Source organism: Ictalurus punctatus, chromosome 8 (genome assembly GCF_001660625.3).
Source record: "Ictalurus punctatus breed USDA103 chromosome 8, Coco_2.0, whole genome shotgun sequence".
Classification (NCBI taxonomy): Eukaryota; Metazoa; Chordata; class Actinopteri; order Siluriformes; family Ictaluridae; genus Ictalurus; species Ictalurus punctatus.
This window is the reverse complement of record NC_030423.2, coordinates 15,258,415-15,273,050: the sequence shown is the minus strand read 5'-3', so window position 1 is coordinate 15,273,050 and position 14,636 is coordinate 15,258,415. Positions and strand designations below refer to the sequence as shown.

Sequence of the window (14,636 nt, the reverse complement as noted above, 5' to 3'; positions counted from 1 at the left end):
GGTGATGTGCATCCATTGCGCTACTCACAGACGCTCGGTGTTTCTCGGGATGCCCCTCGGTACAGTCTTGAAGCCCTGCGCCTGGCAGTCCACGTGTGAGCCCGAGCAGCTGCACTTATGCGGACACGCGCGCGCCGCGACCAGGCACAGCAAGCCGCACAGCAGAGCCAATAAGGAGCCGCGCTGGAGCGCCGGGAGCTTCTCGCGCGCAGCCGGTGCCATTGTACCCGCAACAGTGGCTCGCGGCAAACTCGGAAACGCGAGACAGAAGGGGGGTGGGGTGGGGGGTTTAAAAAAACAAACAAACAAACAAACAAAAAATATCCGGTGCTTGTTCCGAAGTCGGTCACAATCCAAAATAATAGTAATAATAATAATAATAATAATAATAATAATAATAATAATAATAATAATAAAAGTACAAGTGATGAATCTAATTCAATTCTAATTAATTCTCCAGGTTGGAAAACTCCAGACGCGCGCGCGTGGATTCACTCAACAAAAGTTAAACTTCCATTCATCCGCATCTCTAGCGCTGAAAAGACCAAGGTGCGCATCCGAAATCCGACATGAACATCACTAGACACTAATGTGCATAATATTCCTCCTTATTGTGTGCGTGTGTGTGTGTGTGTGTGTGTGTGTGTGTGGGCAAATTCAAACAGAAGCGTCTTAATTAGTCTCCTCTGTATAGTGAAAAAGTTCCAGTTGAGTTGATCCGAGCGGCAAATCCTCAGTCGTAGAAGTTCAGAAGACAGACAGGCAAACGAGGAGAAACTTCTTAGGTGCGCGGGTAAAGTTTGCGCGTTCACTCAGAGACTTGTGTGCACGCGCGGACACACACACACACACACATACACACACACACACACACACCCAGCCCCCAAAAGCTGCGCTCCACACTCCTACTGGCTCTCCGGTGTGATGTCGATAGAGGATGTTTGGGGTCTGAAAACGTTTCACTCGAATACCAGCTTCCTGTAAACTGTCTGTGTTTAAACGGGACATGCGTTTTACAAGTTTATAACCAAAAATCGACCTCACATGGAAATGCAAGACAGGTGATCATGTGTAAAACTAGAAAGAGGAATAGAATGTTCTACTTTTAAACAATAAAGCATTATTATTATTATTATTATTATTATTATTATTATTATTATTATTATTATTATTATTTGTTCTCCAGTGTACAGTACTTCTGTGTCTATGCAGCGGTTACTAGCACATCTGCACACTCGCTCCTAATGTGTACTAATGAAACCTGGCTGGAAAAAGTGGCCTGCGGGATTTCTTAGAATAACTTGCCCATACGTGCTGAGTCAAACTATTTCTGTGCCATCTCAAAACCCATTCAGAGCGAAGTTCCTCTTCTTGTGGTGATTAACTTGAGTCTATCCGCTGCCGTCACAACTGATTTTCCCCTCAAAGCTCAGCATTTTGCAGTCGCAGTGCCCTCGTCTGGTCAGAAAGTAAACATGGTTGAGCCAAGTCCGTGACAACCGTGTTATAAATTGCTTCCATGTCCTCTCAGGAAAAAAAAAAAAAAAGGGGGTACTGCTAAACTGTACCATACCACCCATTTTCACTGGGGTGGTACCCTGAAGGGTCAATCTTTTGCACTTTTAGTGTGTATCTTTGGCCTGGAAAGGTAAAGAGTGGTCCTTAAAAACGAAAACTCCGTGCTGAAACACATTAAATAGGTTACAGTATGTTTATATGAAAACACTTGTTAGCAATTCAGATTGTAAGATGCTGGCTGGTGGTGTATTTTTGTTGTTCCTGTGAGAAGTTAGCAGCTGTGTGCCACACTGATGTCACAGGGGAACATTACTAGCATAGAGTTGGCTCCAAACGTCAGACGTCTGCTGGTGAAAATGCTTCGAATTTTCTCATTTACTACAACAGTGATCATTACAAATTATATTATTGACCACAACTTGAGTTGAAATTCGAATCTTTGAAATATTTACATGATTTTCAGACTTTCTTAATATTTGGTACGTTCCCCCCCCCCCCCCCCCCCCCTTTTGCTTTAATGGCCATGTGGACTCGAGCTGGCACAGACGGCACAAGTCTGTACAAAATCTTACGATCCATTTTAGATCAAATCCATCGGCATGTCGTCTGAACACACGCTTCGATAGGAGAGATCAGTCGTGAGGAAGATCTGACCTTTTGTACAAAGCATTTCACATGGTCAATATCACAGATTTGCTTACGTTTAAATAGCGAGCAGAAACCGTGCAGAATCTTGAATATTAAATATTCAAGATCTTGAACATTTACTATATTTGTTTTAAATGTTTAAAACATCTAAAACCTTCTTCCAATTTAAATGAAAAAATAATAATAATAAATATAATAATAATCATCCCAGATTTTCAATGTGGTCTCAGATTGTTGGACCTCCCTATAGTTATGACGGTGTTTATTAAGAGAGAAAATGTAAGCGATCTCAAACATAAGGGATAATGGGCTTCCACTGTTAGCTCCTACAAACAAAAGTGCGAGAACTTATTTTTCACATAGACCATTTTCCTGCAAATCATAATCATCATAATAATGAGATATCCAACACAGAAGGAGTGGAGTCATTCACTATGCAATGCTGAGTTATGGCAGAGACTCGGCTTGGCTAGTTAGAGATCTATGAGGTCTATGAGCATGATGCCATTGATTGTTGGATTAGCGTGATGGTTGAAGATTTGGAAACTCTGTTTCACTAGTGTATACAGATGAAGATGAGAGAGCTGGACAGACTACAGGACTAAAGAGCTGCTGCAATGGTCTTTTAGGCAGAGGGCTAATTCCTACTGATGCCACTGGTACCAGTGGTAATCAAACAACATGTAGAAAATCAGTAACCAAAGTGAAAACAGGCCAACATTTTGAAGAAAGAAGTTTAAACAACAGCAATAACAAAAAGAAAAGAAAAAAACTCAACTCATAATTTCATTATATAAAGAAATCTTGGACTCCATTGAATATCAGATATATTATTAAGATTAATATGCACGTTGTTCAGGGTGGATTTTTCCTTTATTTTTAAAAGTACACTACATTCATGTTCCCATGTAAAATATACACACTACAGCACATTAGGAGCTTGTGGTTAATGTCCCTCTACAAAGTGAGGATATAGGCTACATGTTTCTATACAGTATGTATTTCACGTTTACATAAATTCGAGGCAGATGTTTTGTTTTCTTCAACCAGGCCTCAGTATTCCCCAGAACAGAGTGTACCTCAAAGTGATATGGGGGAAATCAGATTAAAAACTGTGTTTAGAAAATGGAGAACAGAGTGGATTGAATGGAAGTGGATAGCTTCATTAAAATCCGGGTTGTCTGAGCTCCATGCTTCGATATAGCCATCCAGATTAGACTTGTTCAACAAACTGAGCAGATTGAATCAGCAGCCATCTGCCCAACTAATTCACTTACATTATTTCTTTTAAGAGTAAATAGAAACACACGTTTTGACCTTATGGACTTTTCATCTCTCTCTCTCTCACTCTTTCTCGCTCACTCTTTCTCTCCATCTGCTGTTTCTTTGAAGAATCCAAAGCTCAATTCCCCGCAGTAACTTGGTTTCTTAAACACTGCCAGTAGGAAGGTAAGGCTAAGCCGTGAACCATGTGCTTCACACTTCCCCTAACCCACACACACACATGGCCGCAGCCCTATAAATCCAGTGTGGGTGTCAATAAGGTCTGATGTGCTTGCTTTAACTGAGCGCTTTATTCTTTTCACTTGTTCACATCAGGAGCGAGGAATGTTCCACCTGTGCCGGAGTGTGGAGAATGAGCATGCAAGGGGAAGAGCACAGTACTACATGTGTCGGATCCAGAGTTCCATAGCCCAGATCTGACCTCATAACCACAATGCCACAGGCCCAGCATGATCATGTGAATACTGCGGAAATGTGTTCCTGCCCTCAACGAAGATGCAACTTCATTTTGACTGAGGATTTTGGTCGTTGAGGTCAAACGGGCTGTCCACAGACAGAACGCTGGAACTTAAACACTGGTTCTAGCACAAACATCATGAGTGCCATAATATAGTCTTTCTCTCAAACCTGGGAACATGTTCCTTGGCGAACAGAGTAGGAAACCTTCGTCACAGAATGCAGAGCTGTCTTCGGCAAATCATAATCATAAGCTTAATAAACAGAAATAGCAAAACCAGACGTTGCGTTGCCTCTATGGTTATTTTTTAACCCACTTCTGGTAATTGATAGGAATAGCTTGACAGTATTTGTCCAGTCAAGAGGTCAGTGTTAAACTGAGAGTATTATATCAGGTATGCTTCACCCTACAGGAGGTGAGTGGGCAGTGTGCGGGGAAACTTGGCATGGTCAGGGTGGATCGGGGCCCGGGCAGTGGAAGGATCACCATGGCCAAAGACCTGTCTGAGAAAACGGGCCATTAGCATACCATTTAGACATGAGAGGCCCTTTTAATGGAGCACTTAAACATAAAGAGAAGTTTCAACTTTCCAGCAATTACGTCAGTCTCTCGGCCTATCTCTTTGCCGCAACAGTGAGTGGGAGAGCTGTCTCATATGGATTTTCTCTCAGCCCATATATTCGCTCTCTTTGTCATTTTCTGTGTGTCGAGGATTGTCGTTCTGCAGCTTGGTAACTGAGAACAGAAACAGATTTCTCATTTCCCTGGGTGGAAAATTATTTTCTCCCTTTGTGCACAGGCACAAGCGGGAAAATAAGCCCTCAAGCATAAAATGCAACTGCAACATTTGTTTTATGGCCTGCAGATTTCAAACTGATTTCCTCCTTCTAACCAAAGCGAACAGTGCACGCTATAGATTCAAGCTTGTTGTCATGGGGTTCCTACAAGTATTAAGCAAATGGAACATGAATGGGAAAATCACTTCTTTTCTCAGAGTCAGCTTGCATTTTTTTGGCACCTCTGTAAGCCGCAGAGAGATAACAGAACTGAAGGCTTGGTCTGCTGCATCCTTCAGCCTGAGTTGCAGGTTGGACACAGGAGTCCAGGCTTCCGGAGCTACCAAAGAAGATGCATGTGTGAAGCATTGCAACCCCAGCCACTGCTGTCACAGAAAACTGTTAATTACCAGCACACTAGCTGATAAAGGGAGGAACAGGCAGGCTAGGAGAGAAAAGCTGTGGGGAGGTGGAGAGTTGTGGTTAAAGGAAAGTTCTGGCAAAAAACAGTCACTAACCTCCTGGACACATACCCTCGAATACCCCTTTTATAGATTTTGCTAGCTAGAATCACTCAGCTCAGCACAGCCAGTCCTTCGTAGTTCAAGAGCAGCCTAAAAATAAGTGACAGATCTTTGTGGGTGTACAAAGCAGACTATTTTTGACATATGTGCTCACATTGGTAATGGCACACAAACAATTAGAAAACAACACCAGATGTGCCACAGCCCTTTGAGTTTGAGTTGTTTGTCATTCTACAAGCTCACATTCATTTGACAGGAGCCTTACTGGACCATAGTCAACCTGAGGCAGCTTCTTTAACAGGCTTGACCTCTGATCTAGCTCTGATGTTGATACTTGCTCTGTTTGATGTCCAGCCTTCTGCTAAATCTCTTACTTTCTCGCTTACTGGCAGGCATAATGATGTTGTGAGCTGTGTTTATCATGACCTGAGCTGTGTAGCTTCTCTACTTTACACTTGGCATACAAGACCCTTTCGCTTTGGCATGGATGTGCATTATGTAGACCAATAACTGTAGAAACTAAATGAGTTAGCACAACCATAATTGCCACAAAAAATAACTCTCGAGGTCTATAAGGAAGACAATTAGCTGGGCACATTGAAATGTTGGGAAGATTTATACGATGATGGAGTGGTGGATATGATTGCTTGTGTATTCCTTTTTTTTTGGGGTGGGGGGGGGGGGGGGGGTAATCTGCTGCCCTTACATTCCCCATGTTTCTATCAGGATTAGCCTATAAACAGTTACATATGTGGAACTAACCCTGACATTACAATGTAGGGCTTTTTTTTTTTCTTGGCCGGATGATTGATGATCCAATTTACTGGAGAGTTATCATGCACCTAAATACAAACGGCTGCACAGAAGGGTGGGTTGCTTGCTCCTCTACTATTATTTTCCAAGACCTAGAATTTCATCTGCAGTCCTAGAAACAGATTTTGATTTTGCACGTCTGAGATGTCTTTGTGACTTTTCTACCAGTGCACCTTCAAATGGACATAAACACAACAACAAAGCTGAAGAACCTGACTTTTTACAGCTCAGGGGCAAGGAAACAGAGCCATCCAAAATGATCCCAAGTCTAAGACTGGTCTACCCTGGATGCACTTATGGTTCAGTAATAATCTGTAATTGACACTAACCTCTGAGATCAGCCAGTTGATTGGGGCCAGCACATGCACGCCATCTGCACTGCCCTCCACCTTCAGCTCAATGCTCTGAGCTATTTACATTCGGATGTCCTACCAGCATTCATCATGGCCCTCTGTGGGTACAACTGTCAGATATTTGCAATGCAGCTTGCTTTGCAAAAGCAGACTGGCCAGGAGCAGCTATTAGCAATAGGCCATTTGAGAGCCATTCATAGCTATCAGCCAGGCCCATAGACATTGCAGGCTGCAGTTGACAGGGCTGACCTCGTTCTGGCCACCATCCATCTCTGAACAGAGCTGTGATTGCCTCTCTGTTTCTTTTTTCACCTCTGAAAGTCTGGCTGACCAGAATTTTTTTTTATTATTAATTTTCAAATCTGTGCTAAGTCTGTCACTTCTGTGCTTGGCTGGCCTCACTATTCCTCCCTCCGCTGGCTCTTTTGTCAGCGAAGCAAAAGAAAGCCAACTGCACACAAGTGGACCCTCGAAGGGTTTCACAGATTTAAATCAAAGAAACTTCTGGGGAGGGGGATGCTCGACTAGAGATTGAAAACAGCAAAGTTCAAAATCTCCAGCAAGGCATTTTAATTAACCCGACCTGACAGAGTGATTTTTGTCTGTGAGAGAATGGCAGCCAGGCAAAAAGGGTAGGGGGTCTCTTTGGAAGTGGAGAGAGGCTGGTGGAGAAAGCCTCCCAGCTCAGAGAGGGTGAAATCACATGGAGACTCAACGAGGCCGAACAATAACCTCCTTTTCTCGCGTGGACTTTTGTCAACATGAGAAAATTAGAAATGCTGGGCATTATGAAGAGGACCCTAGAAGGTGAAGGTCGAATGCCAAAAGCTCACACATTTATGAGAGAGTTTAGCAGCTGTGATGCTGTTTACTTTGAATAAGCTGGAAATGCCCCGAGTGGCCCCAGCCCAAGGAAAACAATGTTATGCGCTGCCTGGCAGTGGGAACTCTATCCTTCTGCAAGCAAGCCAGTCGTGGTCTGACATGGGCACCAAGGCCTTTGCTAAATCAGGCCTTATTATGTTTACAGCGGCTTCACTGTACAAAGAGGAGGGGAATGGAGGACAGGAAAGGGCTGAGCTGAGCAAACGTTACGTTGTGTGGTGAATCAAATGAATAGGGAAGCACTCCAGTCCATAAAACCACAATTGTGCATCGCTAGAGCAATAGTCTTGAGGCTGATTGGATTGGATTGGCTGGCCTACTTCGAGGCACTGCACAGAGGTCTCAGCACTTTTGCAACTTTCTTTTGGAAACTCTAATGGTGATTACCACAGAACGTTGGGCTTTAACAATGGCGCTAGTGTTACAGGATGAAATGTGGAAATAGGAATTTGACAGGATTCCATGAGATGTTAAATGTGCCAATTCTCTGTGGGCGCTCAAAATGTGGCCCATAAAAGGAGCCCCACAGGCCTAGATTGGGCTATATGATTTTGATTACTGTTAGTGAGATCCACAGGTCTGATTTCATTAATATATTCCACCTGCACAAATATAGTTGTTGTAAGCTACAGGACATTCTGCTACTGCAACAGTTAGATTAGCCATGGTGCCTTTGACTCCCCCTATCTATATCTTACTTGGTCTCTTCCTCTTTCCGTCATCCCTTGGTCTTTGATTGTGTAACAGTTCAATGGTTTGCTTTCTGAATGAAACGGTTAGATTTAATGGTTCTGTGGCAGACATTTGGATCTTTGGAAAGGATTTAAAGTGCATGAACAAACACTCAGAGTAGAGAGTAGCTTTACTGCCAGTGCCTTCCCATTCTCTCAGGCTCCAGAGTACATCAACAACAATGACCATCAGTACAATCACTGACCATTTTAATAGAAACACCCGTACGCCTGCTCATTCATGCAATAATCCAGTCAGCCAATCACATGTGACAGCAGTGCAATGCATAAAATCATGCACATACAGCACAAGAGTTTCAGTTAATTTTCACATCAAATATCCAAACAAGAAACATTTTTAGCTCAGTATTGATCTCTGGTTTGAGCATTTCAGAAACTACTGATCTGGGATTTTCACACACATCAGAAAAAAAAAATTGAAAAAGCAAAAATGTTCAGTGAGTGTCTATGGGTGAAAATGACTTGTTGATGAGAGGGGTCAGGGAAAATGGTCCAATAACTGATCTATACAACTGTGGTGAGCAGAAAAGCATCTCAGAACACATAACAAATCGAGGCAGATGGGCTACAACATTAGAAGAACACATTGGGTTGTACTCCTGTCAGCCAAGAACAGGACAGTGGCCACAGGCTCACCGAAATTAGATAGACTGGAGATTGGATTGGAAAGATTGGAAAACGACCAGGCAGACAATGTTTTTCCAATTTTCCCAAAAAGCCTTCTTGTTAGCTCGAACCAGTCTGACCCTTCTCCTCTGACCTCTCTCAACAATGCCCATATGTAAACAGGTGTTCCTTTTAAAGTGGCTAGTGAGTGTATTATAACACTCAATCAATACCTTTATAGATTTCATTTGGATTGCATGAAAGAGAGGTCCTAAATGTGTGATCATAAGGTCTATAGGGTCTGAGCAAGATACCAGGAAACAGTGACTTAATTACTTACTTACTTTCCTCTCTCTCCTTTGCTCACTTTCTTCTTTCCTACCATCCTCCTCCCCTTCCTCCTTTCATTCCTTCCTTCCTTCCTTCCCTGAACTAAGCAAAGGTATGGCAGTAGGAGAGAGTGGGAAGGACAGAATAGAAACACAGAAGCTAATATTGTACTGCCACTAGTCCCCTTCCTTTCTTTCACACTTCCTCCACCCATCTACTGAGTAAAAGAGTGACAGTGAGATCAAGTGTGCAGGACACAGAGGGTCTAATGCTGTATTTCCACATGTCACTTTACTGAAGCTGAAGGAGAGGTCAGTGCAAAGTGCTCTTTCCATGTTAGACCTGCCAGACCCGCTCAGGCCCCAGCCAGTCTGATGTTTGGGTGACTGAGGGACACGGGTCCTCCAGAGAGCCAAGGACCTGCTCTAGCCCCATGCTGTCAGTCTCAAGGACCTCAAATAATAAGACCATGTGCAACTCTACTTAGGAGGCTTGGTGGCTCAAACCATTTTTCCCCCTACAGCTTTTCCCACAGCCTTGTAGTGATGATGGAGACAACTCAGAGAATGTGAACTCATCTGGATGCCAATAATGGAGAGAGTAAATGAAATATTAGCTAACACCAGAGCCATGTTGAGCCAGGTCAATCTTTCACCACTGCAATTAAGATATTATTGAGGAGAGATTGTTGTATTGCACAGTTTACTGGTTTATAGATTTTTAACCCAACTCATCAGTTCACTATCAGGTCCTTACAGATGACTGTTAAAGCATAAATGCCTCAACCATATCTGTAACATCGTTAGGGGAGCCAGACAGTCTCTTTGCGACATTCTGATGCATGAGTCTGTTGACCAGCTCTCCATTTTAAATGTTTAACTAGGCAGAAAGTTTATATATATAGTAGGCAGTGATTGAGTGTGTGGCCAGTACTTTGTGTATTTACACAGTGCACACTTCCACCTCCAGTGCAGTGACCGGCTACAGCAATTAGCCTTTTATGCTTATCAGGGAGGCCTCGGAAACGCAGTCAAAAACAGTAGCACCAGACCTGGGACAAAGTTACTGGACAGAGGCTGGTGCAGCTATTAATGAGGAAGCAGGCTCCTGTTCTGTTTTAGATCATCCATCTTATCACTGGCTACTAAGATAAACTATCTCTCCTGATGGAAGAAGACTATAAAAAAGGTTTTATATCACTGATGGTATTTATGTTTAAAAAGCCATCTCCTCCTCTGTTTTAAAGTAAAAGCTTCCAGATAAATATTGTAAATATTGGATGTGTAGCAACATCTCTGGGAGGTCTAACATCTTGAAATTCTGAAAAAACTGAAAACAACTGCAGAGATCACAGGATCACAATATCTTACTATCCACAGTCGCCCAGAAGAGAATAGGTTCCCCATTTGAGACCTGTTAAGGTTTCTCCCTTAAGCTATCTCAGCCTTTTTTTCTGGCCACTGCTGACTGTCTTGCTCATGAGGGATCTAGATCTAGACCAGGAAGCTTTAGATTTACAATGAAGTCAGATCACTGTCATATTTACGACTTGGCTATCTTCCACATATATGGTCCAAAAACAGGTCACTACCCTCATGAAGCAGGAAGAAGTGACAGTTTTAATGAACCATTGCTACAGATCCCTAAGAGGATATATTAGTGACGCAGTGGGACAGTGCTACTTATATATCCTCTTGACCAGACGGCAGGATGGTGTTTGGAAGGAAGGGAGGGAGACAGAGTTCTAGGTATCTGATATACAAACATGCAGTCTGTCACATATATTTCTTAGCTTGTCAAAAAGCCAGGGTCAGTTGAAACAATTATTGCTTGGGTCGTCATCTCACAGACTGTGGTCCAAATGTGGATGCACCAAAATGTTTCAGTGGATCGAACCAAGCTCTAGTGCACAGAACCAAAATATTGTAGCAGAGGTGATGTATAAAAACTGGTCATGGGTTAGCGATTCCAGTGTTTTAAACATAACCCATCTGGTGTTTATGTTTAGACATACAATACATACTGTACAAGATCCTTCTTTAGAGCTTGTTGCAGCCAATCACATGCATTTTATGTAAATGATTTACCTAAAGGCAGCTCATTGAAAAAGGAAAGCGTTTTCAGAGACTTTCACAGATTTACCCTTTGTGGTCTGGTTGGATAAGTGATGATATGACTGGTTAAAAAACATTGACAACAAAACCTGTGTTTTAAAGACAATTGGACAGAGAGACATGCAATTACTGTCTGTCTCATGAGTTCATGAGTCCATGGTGCTATTGAAAAGTGGTAATGTCAGAACATTGCTGTGTCTAGAGATGCAACAACTAATCGATAAAATCGATAATAATCGATTATGAAAATTGTTGTCAACGAATCTCATTATCGATTAGTTGGTCTGCGTGTGGTACATTTACTCATTACGTTACTCTGTTCTGAAAACAGAGAGAGTAAATCGGAGTACATCGGAGAGTAAATACTAAAGTTGTGTCCCAAATGACGTACTCTACGCTTACACTATGCACTACCGTCTAGTGCAGTGTTTCTCAACCGGGGGTCTCACTGGGGGGGGTACCCCCTAGTGATCAGTGGTGTAATTGCAGGGGTTCCGTAGGAAAGTTTTTAAAATGTTTAAATTATATATATATATATATATATATATATATATATATATATATATATATATATATATATAATATAATAATATGTTTTGATACATTTAACAACAACAGCAAAAATTTTATATATATATATATATATATATATATATATATATATATATATATATATATAAAATTTTTGCTGTTGTTGTTAAATGTATCAAAACATATTCAAATGAGATGTTTTAAAATTATTTGCAAATATCATATTAGCCAAGCTGCCCATCATTCAATGATGGATTTATTTTACAGTTATTTACAAATGAAATGATAATTTGCAAAAACCTATGAGTGGTATACAAGTTCAAGTGTCACATTGATGGATAAAATAAACAAAAGATAATTCAGAGAGTCAAATTAAATGTCACACCAACAATAAAATGTAAAAAATAAAATCTTGAAATGTTTTGATTCAATTATAAATGTCCGATGTTAATATTATTAATGTTAAATATTAATAAAATAAAGTAACAAATATATATAAAAATGACTATTTAATATATAGCCTATAATTGTTGTGGAGTGAGGGGGTCCTTGTGGATTGTTCAAAATATGCTAGGGGTCCAGAGCTCACAAAAGGTTGAGAACCAATGGTCTAGTGTATGAATTTTGGAAAGGTAATATTATCTCAAATGGAACACATAAGTTTTTTGCTAACCTGAAAGTTTGCCAACCCCCCCCCCCCCCCCCCCCCCATGCGATTAATCGATTAATCAAAGAAAAGGAAAAAAAAGAGTAATTGGCCAACTAATCGATTATGAAAATAATCGTTAGTTGCAGCCCTAGCTGTGTCATGAACATTTAGAACCATGAACTAATCACTAATGGTTAAGCATTAAAAGGTATCTTTTGATACCATTCAGTTAGGTTAGTTGCTTATCTGGATCTTCATGAGCAAGGAATTTTATCTAGCTTTTAGTTGAATACCCCTGACTTATTGTAAGTTCTCCTCGCATTCAGACAGCTGTCAATAATCTGCTCCGTGGTGCCCCCAGCCCCCGTAAATGGAACAAAAATAAATGATCTGGACCACCAACATCCAGCCATTCAGGTGAAGGAGGTGTTTTTATGTATCTTTCAGCTATGTTGCCTGTCAATTCAGAAAGCTCCCCCTCTTGCAATAACATTCAGGCATTCAAGCCTGGACAGCACATGTGCTTTAGGGAGAACACTGAAGTCATGGACTGTATTTGAATTACGAGTGACAGCTGGTTGTCATATTAGGAAGGCCAAAATCTAACATCAAGCAGTAAGTTGACAATGAAATTATGCATTATATCACAAGGCCTCACTGATGACACGACTATCACTGATTAGGTGCATGAATATACAGTCTGGCCCGGAAAGAAATCAGCCTCAGGTTCACTTCATACCATTCTGTGTATTTTTCTTATGCCTATTTAAATTTTTAAAAAGACATTTAAAAGTCTTTTAGTCCTGCTATCCCATTTATGCAAGTACGTTTCAAAACAGCTAGCTTCAAAATCACTGACCGTACCTTCAATCCTGTGACCACTTCCGTAGTTAGTTTAAAAATGCAAATCATTGCTCTGTCCATTACTTTGTTCCGTTCTGTGAAATTATGCAGTAAATATGATATCATATCAGTAACGAGCTGTAGGAACATGGAAGTATGGGTTAATGCTTAGATTACACTGGCTGGTCATGGGAGCTGATAATCACAGTGTTTACCCAGATCAAAGTCAATGAGTATGACTGCTTACAGTAATGCCTATCTAATTGTCTCTCTCTTTCTCAAGCTTTCTCTCTTTCTCTCTGCCCCATCTCTCTCTCTCTCCCTCTCTCAGCACTCCTGAATATGTTGACAGACCAATCCTTAATTTCCACAAACTAATGTAATCTCAACATATAATAAATGCCATTCTTTTATAGCATCATATGGTAAATATTACGACAGTAAATGTGACCAAAAAAAATCCCCACAAGACTCATGTTTCTCACATAATCCCTGTCTGAGGGAATTGATAGGGTTAGTTGTTTTTGATTAGAGCATAAGATCAGAAAGCAGGCGAAGAAAGTCAGAGAGCGTGACTTGACTCTCGCACATAGAGCATGCCCCTCATGGACTGAATACAGGATCAGAGAGTTCAGTAGGAGTCAGGGCCATGCTGAGCTAATGCACACTGGCCCCAAACTGAGCCTCTACTTAGCCCACACGTTTTCTAGCTCCTGCATCAACTAAAGAACCAGCTTCTCTCTGTTTCCCTTCGTTTATCTCCATCTCCCTCTATCACTAAAGATTTCCTTAGTCTCAGCAACGGCAGGTGCTTTTCATTACTGAACTTTGAAGTGGGAGAGGTAGAGATGGGAGATGGCGGATCAGCGATAAGCCTGCTTTCTCCTACCGTGGAGTCTTTTCCTCATGATCCGTATTACCAGCATGGAGCAGAGGGCACAGGAAACGCAGTATCAATCTGAGCCTCCTTCACGTCATTAAAAGAGAATTCTACCTGACCTCCAGACTTTAAACAAATGGTTTTGTATTGAATAGTCAATCTGGAATAACTCAATCACACATTATTCCAGCATTCTTTAGTACCTAGCAACAAATTAGCCTAATAATCCTGTAACTGGGTGACATAAAGAAATTAATGATACGAGGGGGGAAAGAACAAGGTTTAGATTCTCACCAAGTTTCAGGAGAACTAGCCAGGTTTAAGAGAACTAGCTTTAAGTAAAAACACTGAATTTCGTATAACAACTTTGTGACTATACGTACAGGTACTTTGTTAATGAAGTGGTTTTTAAGTGCTTTACCTCTTTTACATTTTCAAACACGGCATCACTATATGTCTCTATTTTCATATATACACATAAGATGACTTTGTCACATCAGTCAGCTTCAGTAAGTTGATTTAAACTCCAAACCACTCTAAACTTTAACAGATCTGTCAGCAAGAATGAGACCTAATACACATCACTATAATCTATCTGCTGCTACTTACCTGTTATACTGTATTTACCAAGACAGTTTGTATTGAGACAGCTTGCTGATAGCATTCAGCTAGT

General features: G+C 41.2%; 1 protein-coding gene across 1 annotated transcript in view; it reads right to left on the bottom strand.

Annotated features, from left to right (window-relative positions):
- Positions 1 to 929, bottom strand: part of slit3 (slit homolog 3 (Drosophila)) — a 181,967-nt gene extending 181,038 nt beyond the window's left edge. The window contains exon 1 of the mRNA XM_017474763.3: positions 29 to 929. Within this exon, the coding sequence (XP_017330252.1) occupies positions 29 to 222 (194 nt within the window). The 5' untranslated portion in view covers positions 223 to 929. The remainder of the gene's footprint in view (positions 1 to 28) is intronic.
- Between the last annotated feature and the right edge of the window lie 13,707 nt (positions 930 to 14,636).